This window comes from Rhinopithecus roxellana, chromosome 21, assembly GCF_007565055.1.
Source record: "Rhinopithecus roxellana isolate Shanxi Qingling chromosome 21, ASM756505v1, whole genome shotgun sequence".
Classification (NCBI taxonomy): domain Eukaryota; kingdom Metazoa; phylum Chordata; class Mammalia; order Primates; family Cercopithecidae; genus Rhinopithecus; species Rhinopithecus roxellana.
Window position 1 is genome coordinate 73,714,525 of NC_044569.1, and position 23,313 is coordinate 73,737,837.

Below are 23,313 nucleotides of genomic sequence, written 5' to 3' on the forward strand. Positions count from 1 at the left end.
CCCAAAGGATCTTGAGCCCTCTTGGATTTCAAGAAGGAAGGAAAGAAGGCAAAGGTGGAGGAGGGGAAGGGAAAATATATAGTGTGGAAAAACAGTTATCAGGAAATTCTGTTTTAGTTCCAGTTTTGTTACCTACTGGCTGTGCAAATTTAAGCCTTCCAGTTGTTTCTCTGTAAAAGAAGGAGGCTGGGACTAGATGTTGCTTTGACATTTAAAGGAGTTTATTTCTATTAGGAAAATTAGATAGTTTGGACTAGGTAGTATTACATTACTGAATCAATACTTGCTAACAGGACTTGCTGACTGCCATGAATTATTTAGTGAGTGAGGTCTTTACACTCATACTCAAAGTCCACACTAATGACCTAGTAATTATTTTAATCGATTTTCAATGAACTGTGAAATACTCTGTTGGCATACCAATAAAGAAACACTGAGAGCAGATTCTGTGTCTTGTATTAATATCTTTCTGCTATAATTCTGAATAGCAATCAGTGTATCCAAAAAATAGTTCTGTGTATGTTTTATTAGAATCATCATTGAACACTTCTACTGTTTTAAGAAACCCTAATTTGGATTCATGTCAGCAGACGAAAAGATATAATATGGAAGCACAGAATTTTGAAGCTGATAGGATTTTGGAGAATATGCAGTTCAGCCCCTTATAGCAGCTCTCAAACACGTAAACAAAGAGATTATACAATGATATTCTTAGCAGAATTATGTGTGAGAGTCAAAAGTTAGAAACAACTTTAATGTGCATCAGTTGGAGAATGTATATATAAACTGCAGCTTATTCATACAATGAGGTATTAGCTAGCAGTTAGGTAAATGACTGAGAGTTACATATATCAATGCAAATAAATCTCAAAAACCTACTGTTGAATGAAAAAGCAAGTTGCTAAAGGGTAAATACAGATAGATATCTTTTATATAAGGCTACAGATATGAAAATGTATACATGCATGTGTTAAGAATCATAGAGACATACAGGAATGTGGTAATAAACACCAAATTTAGGATGCGGTTACCTCAGGAAGGCAAGAAAGAAGGTATGAAAATGAGAGAAGAAAAGAAACCATAATGTACAGAGATTTACCAGTTTGTTCAAAGACACAAAGCAGGTTAGAAGTGAGTACCCTAGACAATACTTTTCACTACAAACTACTAATTGGAGCATTAAATACTAATCCATTTTGGAGAGTTTCTGAGACTTATTTCTTAATATCTCTGTAAACTTCAAATAAAATCCTACATTCCCCACTGACTAAGTAGACCCCCTCCTGGCCTGGGCAACCCCAGAGAAATCTTAAACAACCGAGTTCCTGGCCAGTTGCGGTGGCTCACGCCTGTAATCTCAGCACTTTGAGAGGCCGAGGCAGGTGGATCACCTGAAGTCAGGAGTTCAAGACCAACCTGGCCAACATGGTGAAATCCCATGTCTAATAAAAACACAGAAAATTAGCTGGGCATGGTGGAGCACACCTGTACTTCCAGCTACTTGGGAGGCTGAGGCAGGAGAATTGCTTGAACCTGGGAGGCAGAGATTGCACTATTGCACTCCGGCCTGGGCGACAAGAGCAAAACTCCATCTCAAAAAAAAAAAAAAAAAAAAAAAAAAAAAAAAAGAAAAGAAAAAAAGAAAAGAAAAAAAGAAAAACTGAGTTCCTGGCTAGGATGAGAAACAAGGTCCGACATGCCTTGTTATACCCTCCCTGCCCCTTTTGCAGTTTAGACACAACTGATCACCATTAATGTTAAAATCGAGATCATAAGACTGACAGAACAGACTTTTTGTGGCAATAGATAACAAAGTATCAATAAGACCTAAGGCCATGAAAGGCAAGGGTGAAGTCACACCTGCAGGCCATTAATCTTGCTACACAGCATCCCTATTTTAATTTAAAACATTCCTTTCTGCGAGTTCAAATTTTGAACAGAGTCTTATTGCTTTAACCAATTGTAAGTTAAAGAATCTTTTAATCATTTTTAACCTATAAGCCCTCACTTCAAGATACCCTGCATTTTCTGGGCAAACCAATGTATACCTTTCATGTATTAATTTATGTCTTTGCCTGTAATGCCCACCTCCCTAAAATGTACAAAACCAAAGCGTCATCCCACTTGGGACCACTTACTAAAGGCATCTTGAGTTTGTGTTTACCCTGGGCTCTGGTCACTTCTATCGGCTCAGAATAAACTTTTTTAAAATATTTCACAGAGATTAGTTTGTTCCATTAACATCTCCTTTAGACACAAAATGACAGTCACATAAAATTTAACATTGTAAGAGACCTTAAAAGGTTATCTTCTATAATTTCTCATTCAAGTTTTGACTTTTCTTCACAACATGTCAGCTAAATGATGATCCAGTGTTTTGTTCAAACAAAATACTGTATAGCAAAAGGAAAAATAAACTACAGATAACACATTTCTGACCTCAAGGAAGACATTTCAGGATATCCCTGGAGAAAATGTCCACCCCACCCCAAACCAAGCAATTTAACTTCTGAAAAATCGAGTGAAACACCAGCTTCACTTGTCTTCGTTAGCTTAGGTGAGCTTAGTTTTGGGGTGAATTCACTCATACAGCCAAGACTTACTGAGCGTCTACTATGTGCCAGGCACCATGCTCAGTGGTAGGGCACAGGAGTGAACAAGGCAGTACCTTCGGGTTTGTGGTATAAATAAATTAAAAATAGTAAAGAAGGATTGCTCTGTGCCATCCTCTGCTTCACCCTCTACTCTAAGAGGTAAATAGAGCTAATGGGGTCCATTATGAGGCCCCTCTGAAATTCAGTAAGCCTTCTCTGAGACAGATGAGTGCTCACCGAGGGTAGGAAAGAAAATTAAGAAAGAGTAGGAATAGTATTAGACCTGGGAGGAAATGGATCAAGGGACCCCAACAGTTGCTGGGGCTCCCTGTATATAACTCTGTTCCTTTCTTCCTTCTCTTGCTCTAAGCCTAGAATCTTCAGCTGCTCTGGTCCACATGGCAGAAAGCAGCTGAACAAGCTTCTGAGCTTTGCATCAGATAGTCCAGGTACTCAGCCTATATTCCAAATCTCAAAAGCCAGAATCCCCAGAAAGGGAATCACTGGCCAAACTTTGATTAGCCTCCCATCCCCTGGACGATAAATTTACTGTGCTCATCCTGTGTGATACACTATGAATGACAGGTCTAGCACTGGCCAGGTACCTGCCAACAGAACAAATGAAGGGTTACATTGTAATATGGCAGTGCCTGGTACCACTTTGTAGATAGCAAGTGCATCATTGTTTATATTGCTCAAAACATATTGGGAGAACAAACACATTCAATATATTATTAGATGTCAAACATCTATGTTGATGGGATCGACTCTGTTGCGAAACTTCGCTGCTGCATGTTATTCAGGTTCAGAAGACTTTAAGCAACTTGACATCCATGACTCCTTCACTTCTAGGGTATGGGGCAAAAGCAGGGGACAGTACACAAGAATACAAGAGACTTGAAAAGCTGGGGCAGAGAGTTAAGACAGCACACAGAGCTGAGTTGTAGCTGGCTGAGTGAATAGGGTTGCCAGGGGTATATGGCAAGGTGAGGACTGAAATCTGCATCTGGAAGCAGGGGCAGCTGTGGGACTCTGGTGAGCAAAATACAAGTTTCCTGCCCTCAGGAAGCCTCCATTTTACTGGGAGATGCAGAGCATATGTAAGCCAACAAAAGGAATTATTACAAATTGAGATCAGTGCCACGAAGTAAATTTTAAGAAAAAATAAGACAGATGCAGAGAGAGAAAACTTCCACTTTACATAGGATGGTCGGGGAAGGTGATATTGAGCTGTACCCTGAAGGATTCGGAAAAATCAGTCATGGAAATGGCCAAGGAATTGGAATCCAGGAAGAGGGAACAGCCCTGACATGAGAATAATCATGTAGTGGGAAGGTGAGGTGTGGCGCTGTCCAGAAGTGGGCAGCGAGAGCATGTACTCATTTGATTAAAAAATTGCTTGCCACACTTACAGATATAAGAGAAAGTAATTCAAATGAGTGACTTTTTAAAGAAAAACAATTTTATTTCCCTGAGTATATGATTGACAGTAAACAAAATCCTTCTATGTAAAAAGTGGCTTTGTTCTAGTTCAGGTATACAAAGATAACCTGAAAGAAAATGTAATTTCAAAACAGCAACATCACGATCAGGATATACGGTCTGCTTTTTAGAGGAAAAGAATAGACTCTCTCATTAGAGAGGTTCAGGGGAAAAGAATTATATCAGTCCAGTCTAGAAACAAAACTTTATATGCCAAAAATATGCTTCAGTGTAGAGAGAGAAAGTGTACTTAGTCTGAAAAAAAAGCAAGATGAAGTCTCCTTAGAAACACCAGATGCACAGACCAGAATCAATTATCTGAGGAAAAGCAATAAGGTGGCTTTACTTTGCCTGAAATCGGAAGCTTGCAGCTACTACTTTTCATTTTCATACAAATTGAGAGGGTTGAAATACAACCAGGACTACTGATGTTTATATGCTTAAACAAAACAAAACAAAAACAAAAACTAGTACAAGTCACTATTTTGGCCAACTTCACACTGATAGTAGCATGTAGGATTTGAATAGAACCTTGACCTACCAAAAGGTCACATCACTGACCAAATAAAAGTATTTTCAGGCAAAATGTGTTCAGGACCAGAGTCCTACAGAGCATGGATTGGTGACAATGAGTTTTAAAAAGGTGGGGTTATATTTATATAATTCTCTTATAGGCTAGCAATGATAATTCATAGCTAAAGTATTGACCTTAGATGTTAATGCTGAATCCTAAATTCAGACACTGTACTTATTTGGCATGAATCAGAAAGAAACTGGTAGAAGTCAGGAAAAACATCTAACTAGAAGTATACAAGAAAACTTTTAAAAGTTTCTGAGTTCTGGGGAGATGGTCAGAAAACAAAAAATTTCAGTTAGAGACAGTTACATCAAGACATCTATTGTACACTATGCTGGCTATAGTTAATAATATATTGTACTGTATATTTTCAAATTGCTAAGAGAGGAGATTTTAAGTGGGTTTTACCACAAAAAAAATAAGTATGTGAGATTATGCATATGTTAAGTGGCTTGATTTGACCATTCTGCAGGGTATACATGTATTAAGACATCATGTTGTGTACCATAAGTGTATACAATTTTTACTTGTTAATTAAAAAATTTTAAAAATAACACAAAACAAGGGACAAAAAAGTGCTTTAGAAGGAAAGGTAGCAGTAGTGAGCCATTTCATATGGAGAACAAACACTTGTTTGGGAAGAGTATATTTTTCTGTCTGACTCCTTGGCTGGGTCAGCTGATTCATACTGCAGTAATATTTGCTGGGTTTAGAAATAATTTCACTTTGTTGGCCTCATTTTATTGTTCAACTTTTTATAGCTTGAAGCCTGTCTTGGTGAAAATGCAGACCTCAGACATACTGTTTACAGTCTTTCTCCTCTTCTGTCAGCTTAATAAGAGTATTACAGTGACCACTCTTTTTTCTTCTAGTGCATGCCTTGTAGATGAGTGAGAGGTTAAGAGGAAGTGCCAATAAATCAGCCAAAGTCAGTACTTCTGGGTCAGTGGTTCATAACCTTGGCTGAATATTAAAATCACCTGCAGAGATTTTAAAACTCCCCATATCAGGGCCACATTCCCAGCCTGGCAAATTAGCATCTCTGGGGAGGAGGCCAGGAACCAAAATCAACATGTCAGGGTGTGGACCAAGGCACGTGTTCCTTAAAACGTCTGGTCTTTCTCAAGCAGCTGGTGAGAACCATGATCTAACTGTACTTTTCTCACTTTACCATGTGCAGCAAGCACCTGAGATTCTTATTAAAATGCAGATTCCCATTTAGCAGGCCTGTGTGGGTGCTGAGGGTCTGCAATTCTAACAGCTCTCACGTGACGCTGTTGCTTCCGCTGCTTTCCACATTTTAGGTACAGAGACTCTGGATCAGGGGTTCTCAAAATATAATCCCTGGATCTGCAGCATCAGGGTCCACAGAAATCTTGTTGGAAATGCAAACTCTTGGGCCCCATCCCAGTTCTAGTGAATCTGTAACTCTGGGGGTGGAGCCCAACAGTCTGTTCTAACCAAACCTTCAGGGGATGCTGATGTACATTAAAGTTTGAGAACCACTATTGGATTGGATAATATTTTTCAGTTTACTTGAGTGTTAGGCTTTTGAGGGGCAAGAAAGGGAGATACCATAGTTTATCCAGAGCAATGGAGAAGGCTCACTTGTGGAAATAAGAGATCAGGCTTCACAGGAACCCAGGAAAGGTTGCCCAACCAGGATACACGTGATGACCTACTGTGGCACAGCGAGGCATCCCAGGAGCGTGGTGTGGTCTGGAAGCCTGGAGAGTCATTCTGCATCTGGAGTGACTGCCCAGGCGGCCCATTGCCTGGCCAGTGCACCGTGTCTTTCTCTAGTGCCTTCTCTTAGCAAGACTACAATGCTCGCCATCTCTGCACACTGCAGGGTGGCTTAGTTGGAGTCCTAGAATGAGGCTGCTTGAATCAGACTTCTGATTCCTTATTTGCTTAGCCTCAGTTTTCTTGTCTTGAAAAATGGGAATACTAATGGTACCTGTCTCAGGCTTGTTGTGGGATTAAATGAGATAATGGGTGGGATGTGTTTAGAGCATTGCCTGGGACCTAATAACTGCTGAAACTATAAGGCTGCCATTCTTGTTTTCAAACAAAAGTTTTATGAAGTTTTTAAAGAAGTTTCTGGGTTTTAAGTAAACATGTAAAATTGTTATCAATAAATAGCTAAAAAATGATTGGTCCTAGATAGAAACGCTTAGAAGTTGTTTGGACAGATTTTTGTCATGTAGGCTACATTGAGGAAATGATTTCAGTTTGGAATGGCTGAAACTAAACTTGACTCTGGAAAATCTCAAGAAAATATATAATGTAAACTATTAGATGGGATCTGTATTGATTTTTACTGCTTTGTATATTTTAAAATATGTGTATATAACTTTTCATTACTTGATAGAAAATGTTGTTACACATGCGTATTTCTAATACAAGTTACACACGGGAATAGTAACATCATGTTTTAAATGGAATTATATAGTAAATGTCATGGTCCAGGCAAGAGTGACTAGATTGTCTTCTTCATGAAATGGTTAAGAAGTCTGGGTGACAGAGCGAAAATGTGTCTCAAAAATTTGGGGTTTCATTCTCCATGAACATGATCAGATTATGCTATGAAAGGAGGATGAGCCTCATGAAGTGTCAGGGATACGGGTAGGGCAAGTTGTTAAGCAGAAGTTAAAATGCAAGTTCTTGCTGAATATATGGAGCTTTCTGAGGAAGTTGCTGTAAGATGAGTGGATACCTTGGGAAGGAGTGAATTTTTTGTCCTCAGGAGTCTTCAAACACAGTCTGTGTGATCATTAGACGGGGATACTGGAAAACCAAGCAAAGTATTATTTATCCACCCACACACAATACTGTTGAGCACCTGTCACATATTAGGTTTCATGCTATGAAAAGGGGATGCTGAAGGAAGTCAGACAAGCTCTCTGTCCATACAGAGTTCACAAAATAGGAAAGGATACAGACAATTAATAAGTCAACAAATAATTAAGGAGGCAATTGCTGATTGTGATAATTTCTCTGAAGAAAATGAATAAGATGTACAGATTGATTTATACATATAATCAATAGATAATTTATTATCTATTAATTATATTGACTCATATAATTCATTATATTTATTTATATGCACAATTATATAATCTATATATATTGATTTATTTATGTGTGTGTGTGTGTATATATATATATATATAGAGAGAGAGAGAGAGAGAGAGAGAGAGAGGGGCACTGATTGACTGTGGGGGTGATCAAAGAAGGTGACATCTGAGCCAAGCCCTGACAGGTGAGATAACAGAAGGGCTCCCAGGCTCCTGAAACTGTGAGCACATCCAGTCAGCAAAGGGCTTGGTTTAGCAGAGGAAGAGAGGTGGCTCCGGAAGCATGATGAGTGAATGGAGAATGACGCTGAGGAGGCAGGCGGTGGCTACAGCTCACACAGCTGTGGGCCCTGGGGAGAAGTTTTTGTTAAAGGAAATGAGATATGACTGAAAAGTTTTAAACGTGGGAGTGATGTAATCCAATTTGTATTTTTAAAAAACAGGTGGGTTCAAGAGGATCTTTGAATTCTTATCTAAAGCTGTGATGGTGACTCTGTCGTTAGAGGGTCTCAACGCTGTCTTATGGCACACACGAAACAGTGACACTCTCTGCCTTTTGGTATGAGTTCCATTTAGCAGTGAGAGTCTAACTAGATAAAGAGTGCCACATTGCAAATTTAAACAGTAGCTGGGGGAAAAAATAAACAACAAGCCATTCTTGTGATTTATCCTAACCAACCCTCATCACTGCTGCCTCATACCCACAGCTCTCTGCCCTCCTCTGGTCCTCTGCACGCTCTCATCTGCCCAGCCTCCACTCCCCTCCTTCTAGTGCTTCTATCTGGTCAGCAATTCTATCCCTGACAACTGACTACACTGCTTCTTCTGCCCCCAACTCATTAGTCTGTCCCATAATAGATGGCCTATCCCTTTTCTGTCACAGAGGACTCCTCCTTTTGTCCCAGTGGCTTGGCCTGGACTCAGGACCATTTTCTCCCTTACAATTCATTTGACTGTAGTCTCCTTGAGGAAAAGGATTATATCTGGCTCGCTATTATATGCCTGTATTCACCATGGTGCTCGGCACATCCAATTGTTAAGTCTTCAAGAAATACTGCTGGATGAGTGATTCCTCCGCCCGTGGAGGCAGCTTGTATGGACACGAGATGCCCCTGGACAATGACCTCTGTCTATGCACTCAATTCTATCCTTCTCCTGCCAGCTTCTACATTGGGAACCAGAATGGCTCTGTGCCAATTAGCTTCTCCCAACTAATTTAACCAAAGTTGGATCTAAGCCTTCAATTTTCTTTTTTTTGTTTTTTAACCTTAATCAGTCAAGACACAAGCTTGGGCACAATTAAGTTTTCCTGAATTGTGGCTGAGTTTTAATTCTGGCAACTCAGAAAAAGCAAGTTTGCAGATGTTCTGCGTCATTTCTAGGATAATAATAACAGCTCATGTTCGTTGTGCATTACTGTTTACCAGGCACCATGCTGAGTGCTTTGCAAGCATTGTCTCCTTTAATCTTCACTGCAACCCTATGTGGAAAATATGACTATCCTAATTTTACAGATAAGGAAACTGAGGCTTAGAGAGGCAAAGACATTTTACAGGGTTACAAAGCTAACAAACAGATCTGAGATTTCAAGATCCTTCTGAATGAAAAGTTTGTACCTTTAACAACTATGAAAAAAATAAAATAAAATAAAATTTCTGATAACATATCAACATACTGCAAATTAGCACTAGGAAATGGATAAATTAATTGATAGTGATATTGAAAAAGTAGCTGATATTATGGAACTCTATTGCATAATTGGATAGATTTTAATTTCTCTGTCATACAGCTTCTCTTTACTTCCAAAAAATCTGTTTTCATAATCCTTTAACAGTATATCAGAGCATATTTCAGATTTTTTCAATTCTAAAGTATTTTATTTTAGTACAAAAAACCCAAGAAAACCAGGGAGGCTTAGAAAATAGTCCATATCTTAGATTTGAAAGGCCTCAAATAAAAGACAGGAAGAAAACCTAAGAGTTCTCATATATAACTGAAATATATGTGAGATCAAAGCCATTTAGATTTTAAAACCAGCATTACTTATAGAAAGTCGAGGAACCAAACCAGCTCATCTTTGAAAGTTTCTTTGAGTGACAGTTCTAAAGTGTCCAAAAGACAGATTTTCCATTTTTTTAAACTTAACATCAAAGCACATATTCATATATTTATTTATTAAGAGATTGCCTTTAAAAATGCCTAATGCTCCTAATGTTACTTGAAACACATTTACAAAAAAAAAAAAAAAAAAAAAAACCCACAAAAAACCATAAATGTCTGCCTACCTAGAAAACTGCAGAATTTCAACCCACAGCACTAACCTAGTATAAGGCAGAACTTCAGATGAAAGTCTTCCTGAAGAATATTACAGTTTTTCTTCAGAGAAATAGTTATCCACAGGACTCTTGACTTTTACATTTATGCTTTTTGTCATGAGTAGCTTATGAAATATTACATAATTCATTTAAAATACATCAAGAATCAGGGAAAAGCACTTCTAGCAACATTACAAATAAAATTTAACAGAATAAGTGGTAAGTGTTTTATCAGTCAATCTTAACCAAGGAAAATAATTTTCCAACACTTGGGAAAATTATGAACCCAAGATTCAAGCTTGTAGAAGAGTTTACACATCTGTATGTCATTTAATTGACCAATTTCAGTGATTTTAAAACATCTGTACTGATTCTACTGCATTTTTAATTATATGTCTACATAATCCAGTGTTTTGGTTAGGAGACTCTTTTAGGGGTTCCAAGAATTAGGAAAACCTAGGTATGGGTTACACTTCAAAAACGTGTAACTTTACAGCTACAGGTTAAGTCATTTAAACTTTCTGAGTCTTCTTTGCTTCATCTGTGCTATAGAGAAATAGTAATATTCACCTTTTTTCTTCATGGAGGTGATACATTGAGCAGAGGCGTGGACCTCGTAGCAGTACAACCTGGATTCAAATCCAGGCTTTCCCCTCTGCACCAAGGACATGCAAGGCCTTGGATATGCCTCTAAACCCTCTGAAGTCTCATTTTCCTCATCTGTAAATTTAGAATGATACTCACCTAGTAAGATATGAAGATTACAGAAAATTTATGTAAACATTTGGCACTTATTAAGCTCTCCATAAATGGTAGCTATTAATGCTTATGGACACATTTGGTAAACTACATTTTATATGTATGGTATTATTAACCTGTTTCCTTAGATATATAATTTCTTAGTGACAGACTAAACACATTTCTGCCAAATAGTAGTCTATATATATGAATATATTTTCCCTTAAGTTTTAAAATCTTGCTGTGATAGTCTTTTTGTGAAATTTGTTATGAGACCATGATATTAGCAAAACTCGAAACAATGAGATCTTTTTCTTTCTTCCTCCTTTGCTGTATTTCGGTCTATAGTCTTCAGTGAATTTTCAATCCATTAATTCATTAATTCATTCATGCATTCATTCAACAAACACCTACTGAAGGCTTACTATGTTACAGGATCTATGCTAAGGGTTATATTTCAGGAAGAATTAGCCTATATATTTTACTACAGGTGATTTCATTAAATATGATGTTATTATGATAAATTATTTCAGTAATACAGAAAAGTTGGCATAATAGTTTATGTAAATTGTAAAGGGAATTAAGAATATATTTTGACAATATGTTACATATTCTCCAGAAAATCATTATATGCAATCTCTTTTCACAAAAGTTACTATATAAATTAAATACATCAAAAGCGTTGGCCAGGGGTGGTGGCTCATGCCTGTAATCCCAATCTCAGAACTTTGGGAGGCCAGGGCAGGTGAATCACTTGAGCTCAGGAGTTCAAGATCAGCCTGGTCAACATGATGAAACCCTGTCTCTACAAAAAACTCAAAAATTAGCCGGGTCCAGTGGTGTGTGCCTGTAGACCCAGCTACTTAGGAGGCTGAGGCAGAAGAATCATTTGAACCTGGGAGGTGGAGGTGGCAGTGAGCCAAGATCATGCTATTGCACTCCAGCCTGGGTGACAGGAGTAAAATCTTGTCTCAAGAAAAAAAAAAAAAAAAAAAAGTATGAGGATAAACCAAAGAAAGGAATTTAAAAATGGAAACAATTTTTAAAATAATCATAGTTGTAACTCAGTATTACATTGTCTTTTGGAGAAGATTCTAAAGGGTTTTATATCTAGAATAACTTGAAAATGGGCCACAATTGGAGACAATCAAGAAATCATTCTTCTGTTTTTTACTTTATTATCCTTAACAGTCATAAGCCATAGTCTATTTCTACCAGTGGAAACCATCAGAACGTCACAAGAACTGTATGTACAAGTTTCTATGATATTCTAAGTCCTTTACTTTAATAATACTATATTATTATAAATATAATCATTTTTAACAGTAATTTAGTGCCTCCAGTGTGCAGCAATTGCAAATTGAAAAACAAAAGTACAAGATGAGCACAGCAGGGATCAGTAAACTATTGCCAGTGGACCAAATCTGGCCCACCAGCTGTTTTTGTAAATAAAGTTTTATTGGAACACAGCCTGATCCATTTGTTTACATGTAATCTATGGCCGTTTCTTGATATATTATCAGAGTTAAGTAGTTGTGGTAGAGATGGTATGGCCTGCTAAGAGTAAAATATTTATGACCTAGTCCTTTATAGAAGAGATTTGCCAACTCCTTGTTTATAATAAAGGTATTAAATGATATTTATACCAATTTTGAGTATCAACATAAATTAAGAAGGAATTAAAGGACAGCCTGCTGTACATTCACCTCCTTTTAGGCTTATGCCTGATGCTCCACGGACAGACGAGAAGTAGGATAAATGCTATACTTTTGAAGACAAATTCTCTACAAGCAGTTCTCTCTGTACTATGGGAGCACTGCTATTCCCCACTGAGATAACAAAAATTCCCATTGTTAAGCCACCAAACAAATGCCTACCAGAGTTGTATAATTTTCCTTCCTTTTAGGAGCTGGCAATTTTAGCTTATGATTCATTTTTTGTTGTTGAAAATATTGTGATTCTTAATATATTAATAAGCATCACAACTAATTTAAAATAGCTATTATTGTTACAATTAAAAGAGAAGAAAAAGCACATGTGTTACCTGTATGTTGTTCTTCAATCCAGACTTGCAAATACATGAAGAGGAGTAGCCCAGCTACTCCAAATATCAGCACAGAGAGGAAGACTTGTTTGGGGTTCATGACCATTTCAAATGGCTGCATTTCTCCTCATTTCAGATTTTGAAGACCACATGATTTGTTTTCCTGTAAAACTTCAGTCTTTTCTTGTTCTCTAAGGGCCCATTCCATAAAGTAACCTAGAATTTTAAAAAGAAATCTACATTGTACATGTCTGCTAACATTAATTCTCAAATATGGTATAAATATGCAGTATCTCAACAACGCTGAAGACTTAATGCGCACACCAATGCTCTGAAGACAGACAGGACTGTAGTAGGTGTTCTTAGAATGGCAATTTTCTATTGCATACTTTTATCTTATCTAAGGAATGTATTATCCTACAGTTTATAAGTAACATCCTAACATTTAGTTAGGCAAAGTCTGCCCAGACTTAAGTCCTCCTATATTGTAAAGTGTAAAGTAAGGTTTGGGATAACTTAAAATAATTGCGAGTAGGAAGAATAACAGAATGGGTTGTTAAAGGATGGGTTTTGAAAAACATGTTTGTAAAATGTAAGGAAAAATCACCTCCTGTGTTAAGAATATATAAAGTTCAAAAATGGAAGGTGTACTCCATCATTTTTCTCTCATATAAAGTAACAGATTTCTCCAATTTAAAGGGCATATTTAAAATCCTTCAGAGGAATAAAAAGAAAAATATTAAAATGTCAGGGTTCAAGGACCCCTCCCACAATAACATGAAATCACTGAAATCTGCTTCAGATTACAGAAATCTACCTCAGTAATAAAGAGCTATTTTATTTTTTAAAAATACTGAAAAGACTTTCTTTTAGACCAATCTTGTTTAATATAATCTTAACTTTTTATTTAAAAAAAAATCACATCCATTTTTGAGAATCTGATGAAAATGTGAGTCCTCTCTTTAGAAAAGTATAATCACATACAAAATCTTGCATAAAATGGCAAAGTGTTCATGTACCTTCACTGAAACCTACATTAAGAATCCCTGTTCCCCAGTGAGAACACATGAATGCAGGGAGGGGAACATCACACACCAGGGCCTGTCAGGGGATGGGGACAAGAGGAGGGAGAGCATTTGGACAAATCCCCAATGCATGTGGTACTTAAATCCTAGATGATGGGTTGATAGATGCAGCACACCACCATGGCACAGGTATACCTATATAACAAACCTGCACATTCCTCACAAGTATCCCGGAACTTAAAGTAAAATAAAATAAAAATAAACATAGAAAAAACAAACAAACAAAAAGACTCCCTGTTCCCAGTGAACTGCCACACAAGTATGCAGTAACCTGCCTGGTGAGCTCACCTGGTTAGCAGCGTGGCTAATGGGACCAAGGTCATGGCTTTGTATCTAACGCCGGCCAGAAACCCTGGCTCTGTTCCTTGGCCACAGAACACAACCCCTCTGGGTGAGCTGAATAAATGTTTCTTCAGTGTGAAGATACCATGCACATTGCTGCATCAAAAAGTTATCTCTTCTATTCCATTGCCTCAAAATCTTTAAGGAGAGTCTTTGAGGGAAAATATTGATTTTGCCTGTTTAAGAGGTGTTTTATGGGGTGCCCGTTAAAAGTTAAAAACTGCTGTGGGAAATTGCTTGTCTGGTTAAAGGATAATATTTAGGTATTCTTGGCAAAACCAATTTTCAGGGCTGGCGAGGTGGCTCATGCCTATAATCCTAACACTTTGGAAGGCTGAGGCAGGAGGATTGCTTGACCTCAAGAGTTCAAGACTAGCCTGGGTAGCATGGTGACACCCTGTCTCTACAAAAAATAAAATAGATTTTAAAATTAACCCAGCGTGGTGCCATGTGCCTATAGTCGCAGCTACTGGAGAGCCTCAGGTGGGAGGATCACTTGAGCCCAGGATGGTGGAGGCTACAGTGAACCATGATCAGGCCACTGCACTTCAGCCTAGGCAACAGAGTGAGACTCTGTCTCAAAAAATAAACCAACAAACAAACAAACCAAAAACCAAACTATAGCTGATATCCATGATACCACATTTAACTTTGTGGTGATAGAATTCCTTATCTCTTAAAGGAGTTCAAAAAGTGACCTCAGAAATCAAAACATGCGATGACTCAATGTGAGCCCTCCTGTCAACCCTGAGTTTCTATAGTCCTTGGGGCTGGCATTTCCCTTGAGCCTGAAAGGCTGTGGCCTCAGTGAGCTGTGACTGTGCCACTGTACTCCACCCTGGGCAACACAGCAAGATCCTGTCTCAAAAAAAAAAAAATACAAAATAAAAAACCAATTCTCACACAAATGGGCTTCAAAGACAATATAAGAAGCCAGAACTGGAAGTGAATGTACTAAGTAATTAGAATGATTTCTTGATTAGAAAAAAAAAACCACCCAACAGTTAAAAGTTTTTATGCAGAATGAGAAAAATGTCATGTCGTGAATACTTCTCTTCTGTTTTTTGTTTTTGTTTTTGAGATGGAGTCTCGCTCTGTCACCCTGGCTGGAGTGCAGTGCTGCAATCTTGGCTCACTGCAACCTCCACCTCCCAGGTTCAAGCGATTTTCCTGCCTCAGCCTCCCGAGTAGCTGGGACTACAGCTGCGAGCCATGCCCAGCTAATTTTTGTATTTTCAGTACAGACTCAGTTTCACCACGTTGGCCAGGCTGGTCTTGAACTCCTGACCTCAGGCAATCCGCCTGCCTCAGCCTCCCAAAGTGCTGGGATTACAGGCGTGAGCCACTGCCCCTGGTCTGAATACTTATTTTCTTTATATTTTAGCTCTGACCTGGAAGGGGCCAGGGTAAGAGTTATTTGTCAGCGCTGCCTAAGATGCTTTCTCAAATCCAGTTCTCTGAGGAACGGGCAACTGTTTAACACTTCACTAGTGCTTTTGAGGATTTCAGGCATTTCCTTGATTCAGGTAGTAAAGAAAGTTTTTAAATAAGTAGAAGAGTAGAGAGTATTATCATGCTGCTTATTTGATGGGTGATACTTTGCTCTTATATTGAATCTAAACTAAAATATTAGGGGTTTCCAAACATATGTAACAAAGAACAGTTCCTAAGGGAGATTTGCAATTTGAGGTGTTCCAAATTGAATCCCTCAAGGGAAGCTATGAAATGAAGCCAGCTTTCTCTTCTCTTGATGCTGCCATTAAACAATGAACAGACATAATTTCTGGGTACATAAGAAGATTCAGATAGGAGGAAACCAGTTAAACAAAATCTAGTACTAACAAAGAAATAGTTGTTTACAAGAAGAAAGAGACTTTTACAATCTGTCTACGTAATTAAAACTTATCTCAGAAGAGAAAAGGCTAGAAGAAAACTCGTAAATCAAAGCAGAGCCATGAACCTGTGGGAATGGTGGGTGTAAGAGCCAAAAGGAGTACTCCTTGGGGGTTTGCAGAAGAAAATTATTACCTACGACGCTGGAAAAAGATTAAGAATTTGCCCTTCCTTTCTTTAGGAGATGTTGCTATCCTCTGACATATCCTCCTGGGTGAGAAAGCAGTAGAAAACCCATAATGTTATTATGGCAGATGTGAGTAGGATTGAGTGATTAAAACCACAAGGCGGAAAGACAATCTGGTGTAAAATGGAGAGATATGTTTGATTTTCTCCCATCTCAGTCCATTAACCCAACGTTGGCGTTAGGAAATGGCTCTCATTAAACAAAGGTGAGGTGGTAGGAGCAGCAGGATTGCTTTAAGCAAATCTGAAGGTCAGCTGTGATGGGAAAACACACCTATTTGGAAATCATATATCTATCTCCAAGCCTGCGGAAAAAGTGCAGACTACTGGAGATTGAAATTACTTGGAATAATGCTGCTTTATGTATGAGCACTATACATTTCTACAGCCAAAGGCTTCCTGTATTTTGTACAACTCCTTCTTCTCCCTTCCCATAAACACAATATCTTGAGCCTAAAAGGTACTTTAACAACTTGTTGCATTGCATGGAATTTGGAGCTCCAATAAGAAAATACAGGTAATTGATACTTTTTGTAGTTGTATTTGTAAATCCTTAGTCCTAACCTCCAAATGAAGAAATATGAAGAAATACTAAAAGATAGGGTCTATGTTTCTTTGTTAAAAATATTTTCATTTGCATATCTTTTTATTTATCTCTAACAATTAAGAAATATAATCATTTCATTCTGTCATCTCTATTCCAAAAGTTTAAAAATTATTTTTTTAAATACTTGTGGCTACAAACGGAAGTAATTTGGGACTTAAGTATAGCAATAGATTACTTGCTGCAGGCAATTCACATAAAGGAAATTATGAGTTTCCCAGTTTAGCAGACATTTATGATTTTAGGGAAGGAGTGGTGGGTTTGAGGGAAGATCGGTTTGGACCAAATGATGCAGGCAGTTTAGCAGAAAAGAAACCAGGAGTCCGGGGCTTGTTGTTCCCAGATGAGTGTTCGTAGCCCACTCCTTCTCCCACTTCCATAGTAGCTGCACCATCCTCTATCTCCTTCCCACTCTCGGAGTAAACAGAGACCAGCAGGGATGAACTCCCTCCATTTACTACCATCCCTTACAAGTTTACCTTCATCGGTCCACACCCACACATCTTTGCCTCTGTCTCTGAAAAGCTAGAGTCCTCACTTTTGCCACTATCTTTTCCAGGTTCCGGTGAAACGCAACTCCATCAACACCTCCCCAGTCTGATCTTATCCTCAACCTCTTTCCCCAGTGACTCCTTCCTCTGTAAACTCCTCCAGCGATCACCTACGTATGTGTGTATTTATCTGGACACTGTTCTGTTCTATTGATTCAATACTGTACTATTTCTTTCTTTTTTTTTTTTTTTTAACTTATTTTAAGTTCAGGGGTATAAATCCAGGTTTGTTAAATAAGCAAACTCATGTAACAGGGGTTTGTCATACAGATTATTTTGTCACCCAGGTATTAAGCCTAGTACTCATTAGTTATTTTTCCTGACCCTCTCTATCCTCCCAAACTCCACCCTCTGATAGGCTCCAGTGTCTGCTGGTCCCCTCTGTGTCCACATGTTCTCATCACTGAGCACCTACTTATAACTGAGAACATGCTGTATTTGGTTTTCTGTTCCTGGGTTAGGTTGCTAAGGATAATGGCCTCTAGCTCCATCCACGTTTCCACAAAGGATATGATCTCATTATTTTTTATGGTTGCATAGTATTCCATGGTATAGACGTACCACATTTTCTTTATCCAGTGTATCACTGATGGGCATTTAGGTCAATTCCATGTCTTTGCTATTGTGAATAGTGTTGCAATGAACAAACATGTGCTTGTGTCTTTATGATAGAATGATTTATATTACTGGGTACATATCCAGTAATGGGATTGCTGAAGTTGTCTTTACAAACTATTTTCAGCTTTTTTGGTTTGTTTTTTACATTGTATTTTTCTGAAACTCTTACTGAATGTTGACGCCTTTCAATATACCTCACAAAGTTTTCAACTGCTCTGCCATTTATTTTCAAATGTTCCTTTTTCTTAAGCAGTAATCTGAGCAAATTCTTCTGAGCCATTTTGCAACTTAGCAATTTCTCTGTCTTAATCTATATCTTAGTGTTTATTTTGCCTGTTGTATTTTTCCTGATGCCATATTTTTTATTTCTAATATTCTATTCCTACTTATTTCGTATTCACTTGTTCAAGTTTCATTTTTCTTTCCTTTCAGGTTATATACCCTTTAATTGAAAATTATCTTTTATCTCTTTGCATATTTAAAATATATTTCTAAGTTTTTGTCAGACTGCAATATAATAGTTAAATTTTACTTGTAGTTTTCCAGTGCTTCTGTGTCTGTGTCTGCTTCTCTAAGCCTAGCACATTCTAAACACTGCAGCTCCAGGTGGAGATTGCTACCATTCTTTTACTTCCATTTTCTTTCTCATTGGGGCATAGATTGGTACCTTAGTCCCTGTCTTTGTCTTCAATCAGTGAGCCTGCCTCCCAGCTCTAACTTAGGAGTTAATCTTCTAGTTGTTCCAGCAGCTTCCAAATTTAAAGTCTAACAGGCTTACAATTTCAACCCATTTCACCATTTTTGTTAGTTTACTTCTGTTCTTGACTTTGAGTCTGGTTATGTCTTCCTGTTTTTTCATTTTTAAATTTGATCTGCCTTTGGTTTGTTTAGGGAGCACTCTAGAATACCCAAATATAAATACACTTGTCTTTCTTGACCAGAAACCTTCATGTAATTTTTCAATCCTAGTTTTCTTTGTCTGTAAAAACAGATCAATAAAATCTGCCCTATGTTTCCAACAGCTTTACAAAATATTAAGTAAAACAGAATGTGATAGTCTTTTAGAAAACTATAAAAACAGTATGAAATTTATTATAAAGCACCTTAGTATACATTGGCTTAAGGGGTTTAGATTTTCATTTGATAGGCTTGGTAGGCACATAAATGTTTTGAAAATGTATTGTTTCTATCAACCATAGTAAAATTAAACTGTGGTATGTAGTTTAATGATATTTAGTCAATTGTGGGCATTGGTTTATTTAAAGGGAAAGAAACTGAGATAATACTCACATAGGTCTTTGTAAAATGTGTAACAACCATAAATAGTAAATATTTACTATATAAAGAATGTAACCTTTATCATTATTTCATTTGCTAGCTTAGAAGTTAAATAACCCCATTTTAATCTATTTTAATATTGTATAATTCCTGAAATTTTATAATCATTTCTATACATTCACTCAATTCTCCAAAAAAGTGGGATTGTTTAAACTTTGATTTTGAGATAATTTTAGACTTACACAGACGTTGTAAAAATAGTGCAGAGTCCCTGCATACCTTTTATCCATTTTCCTCGAAGGATAACACCTCACATAAGCACAGTACAGTTACCAAGACCAGGAATTAGGCAATGGTACATGTGGCATGCAAAATAATGAGTCCCCCAAAAGTTCCTAATCACTGGAAATTGAACATGTGACATTACATGGCAATGGAGAATTAAGTTTGCAGATGGAATAAAGTTTGCTAATAGGCCAACCTTAACATAGGGAGATCATGCTGGATCATCTGGGTAGACCCCATGTAATCACAGAGTCTTGAAGAACGGAAGAGTGGGCAGAGGAGGAAGTCATCTGGGTAGACACCATGTAATCACAGAGTCTTGAAGAATGGAAGAGTGGGCAGAGGAGGAAGTCAGAGTGATGTGATATTAAGAAGGACTGGACTCACTTTTGTTCATTTGGGGGATAAAGAAAGGGAACCATGAGCCAGGGAATGTAGGTGGCCTCTAGCAGCTAAAAAAGACAAGGAAACAAATTCTACCCAGAGCTATAGAAGGGACTGCAGTCCTGCTGACACCTTAATTTTAGCCCCTGTCAGACTTCTGACCTACGGAACTGTAAGATAATGCATTTGCATTGTTTTAAGCCACCAAATTTGTGATAATCTGCTATAGCAGCAAAGAAAATGAACACAGTACAATGCCATTTGTAAAGTATCATTCTGAAAGAAGACAGTAGTAAAATCACTTTGAATGGGTTAAATCCTGCTGGGATTTTTTCCTATATTTTTCAAATGGTTTCTCAGATACAGTGTTTCATGGGCTATTCCTGTAATAACTCAACTATTCACTGTGTTTTGTCATACAGAACACAGAAATATATCCTTTTTCTAGACACTAATTTATAGGTGCTTCCTTATATATCTTGTTGCTTGGATTTTCTCTATAATTTATTTAACAGGTATCTTCTACTTTTAGCTGTTGTGATTAAGATTTAATTATAATTAAAATTTTTAACAAGACAAGCCTTTGCCTTTATATTCTTTGTTTTAGAAGAAAAAGATTTAAACTCATATTTTACATTCTAGTATTCAGTGTAGAGTCTTTTTTTTTTCTCTTTTTAAGCAACAATAGTCTATCTTTAAAGACAGCACAAGCTAAAACCAAAGGCTGTTGTACACATCTGCATTAGAGACTGGAGAAACATAGAGGTTATTGTCAAATGATTTGTTCATCCCATCCCTCAAGTCTGCTTGTTCCCCATTCTAAAGATTTCAAAGTTTTAAATAATTTCAAAGCATTAAATTTGGGTGAAAGAAAAACATTATTTGACATTTGTTTAAACACAGTCACAAGAATATGTAGCATGCACTTACATGCCAGTTAAGCATCAACAGGATCAATGTTAACCAACATATGTTGAGAATCATCATTGCATTAAGTAACATGTAAGGTACCTCTGGACTCAAATTATGTTTTATTAAAGAAAACAATGAAAATAGAATAGAAGATTTTAAAGGGAGCCCTTTAAAAACTTTTTGGAGCCCTGGGATTTGTCTGTGGTGGTACAAAAAAAATGGTAATATGTGTGGTCATATCTAAGATGACTTGAAGGAGTTAGTGAGGGATGGGTCTGATGAGCTAAGATAACTATGGATTGGGTAAGTCAGTTAGCAACTCAGATGAAATGATCAAGTTTTAGTTATGTCATAATTAATCATGTAAACTAAGAAGTGCTGAATAAAGCTCTTGAATAAAGACCATGACTGGGATCCATCATGTTGTAACCAATAGAAATGAGCAGGTTACAAGCAGGAAGTGGAATTAAAGGATACCGAAGTGGATGCTGTGTTGCTGCTCTAATATCCATTCTGCTCCTCTGTGTGGAAGTTACACAGTTTAGAATGGATTGCCCCCACCTCCAGCTCCAGCAATGGGCCTGAAATAGTGTAATCCCAACAGTGTAATCCTATGCTGCTTGTCAAAAGAGTTGGTTCAGGAATGACAACTTACATTAGTTTCCTGTGGCAGACGTAAATTACCACAAATACAGTGGCTTAAAACAACAGAAATGTATTATCTTACAGTTCTGGAGGCCAGATGTCTGAAATCAAGGTGTGATTAGGGTCACACTCCCCTTGGAGGCAAGGACAGAATCTTGCTTGCCTCTTTAGGTTTCTGGTGACTCCAGGCATGTGGTTGCATAGATCTAGTCTCTGCCTCCCACTTCACATGGCCTTTTCTTCTCTCTTGCTTTCCCTGTGTCTCGTCTCTCTCTCTCTCTCTCTCTCTCTGTGTGTGTGTGTGCCTTCTCTTCTGCCCTGTATCTTATAAAGATACTTGTCCTTAGATTTAGGGCCCATCCAGCTAATCCAGCATGATCTCATTCTGAGATCCTTAACTTAATTACATCAGCAAAGACTCTTTTGCCAAATAAAATCACAGGTTCTGGGTGTTAGAATGTGGACATATCCTTTTGGGGTCACCATTCAACCCACTACACCAGGTGACTCAGGGCTTCCCAGGCTGCAGTGATTGTTTTGCAGGTGATCTGAGAATGAAGCTCAGAGCCTCAGTTGGATGGTTATGGGAAGTAATATTTTATCTCCTAGTGAATGTGAATAAGAAAGCATGTAGTTCCTGCTGTTGCTGGCAGCCCTCTGACTGCCTTGATGAAAGCCAGTCTGAAAAATAAGCCAACACAGAGGAGGCTAAGCTGAGAAACCTGCAGAGAAACAGAGGAAAAGCTCTCACTGGATCCCAACTAGAACCACCCTGCCTCTGAATTTGTAAATTAGGCAAGCCAATACATTTTTATTTCTCAATTTTATTATGAAGCAATTTTAAGGTATAGTGATGGAACTAAAAATAAGCTCTAGTTAGGGTACAGCAATTTTTGCAGAATCAGAAATAAATGAAAATAAATATGCGAACATTTCTTAAGCAGTTATTATATTCTTGGTGCTACTACTCTAAGCATTTTATATCGATTATTTAACTTAATTTTCACAATAACCTTGTTTTCTTTTCCGACAAGAAATCTCATTTAAGCACATGGTCAAATTCAGGGTTCAGGGAGAGATAAGGTAAGAGGTACGGATGGAGACAGACCACAGAGGGCCTTGGTGTCTAAATTATGGTGATTACATTTGTTCTGTGGACAAGAAGAATGAATACATTTGTGCTGTGGACAAAGGAGTGGAATGATCAGCTTTGCTTTTGGGGAAGATCACCCGGACACGGTGTGCAAGCTGACTGAAAATAAAGAAGGCCACAGGCATTCAAGTTGACAATTAGCCATTGGCCAGGGAATCACCAGAAAAGAACTATACTAGATTATAGTACAATATAAAAATATTTCTGTCCCTTGGTTTATATGCACATCTTGCCTTGTTCTCGGAGGAGGTTTATTACAGCGGTTCTATGCAGATTCTGGAGCCTGACTGCCTGAATTCAAATCACAACTTGACCACTCACTAGCTCTGTGACACAGCTCATTAAGTAACCTCTATGTGGTCGGGTGTGGTGGCTCATGCCTGTAATTCCAGCACTTTGGGAGGCTGAGGCGGATGGATCACTTCAGGTCAGGGGTTTGAGACCAGCCTGGCCAACATGGTGAAACCCTGTCTCTACTGAAAACACAAAAATTAGCTGGCGTGGTAGTGCGCTCCTGTAATTCCAGCTACTCGGGAGGCTGAAGCAC

The 23,313-nt window shown here is 37.9% G+C and overlaps 1 protein-coding gene and 1 long non-coding RNA gene across 2 annotated transcripts in view; one reads left to right on the forward strand and one right to left on the reverse strand.

Annotated features, from left to right (window-relative positions):
• Window positions 1-23,313, reverse strand: part of CHST9 (carbohydrate sulfotransferase 9) — a 272,442-nt gene that overhangs the window by 224,886 nt on the left and 24,243 nt on the right. The window contains exon 2 of the mRNA XM_010380742.2: window positions 12,831-13,046. Coding sequence (XP_010379044.1) covers window positions 12,831-12,951 — 121 coding nt within the window. The 5' untranslated portion in view covers window positions 12,952-13,046. The remainder of the gene's footprint in view (window positions 1-12,830; window positions 13,047-23,313) is intronic.
• The window catches only part of LOC104676056, a 268,747-nt gene that overhangs the window by 215,792 nt on the left and 29,642 nt on the right, over window positions 1-23,313 (forward strand). The window contains exon 2 of the long non-coding RNA XR_004055686.1: window positions 17,500-17,580. This is a non-coding gene — a long non-coding RNA (uncharacterized LOC104676056). The remainder of the gene's footprint in view (window positions 1-17,499; window positions 17,581-23,313) is intronic.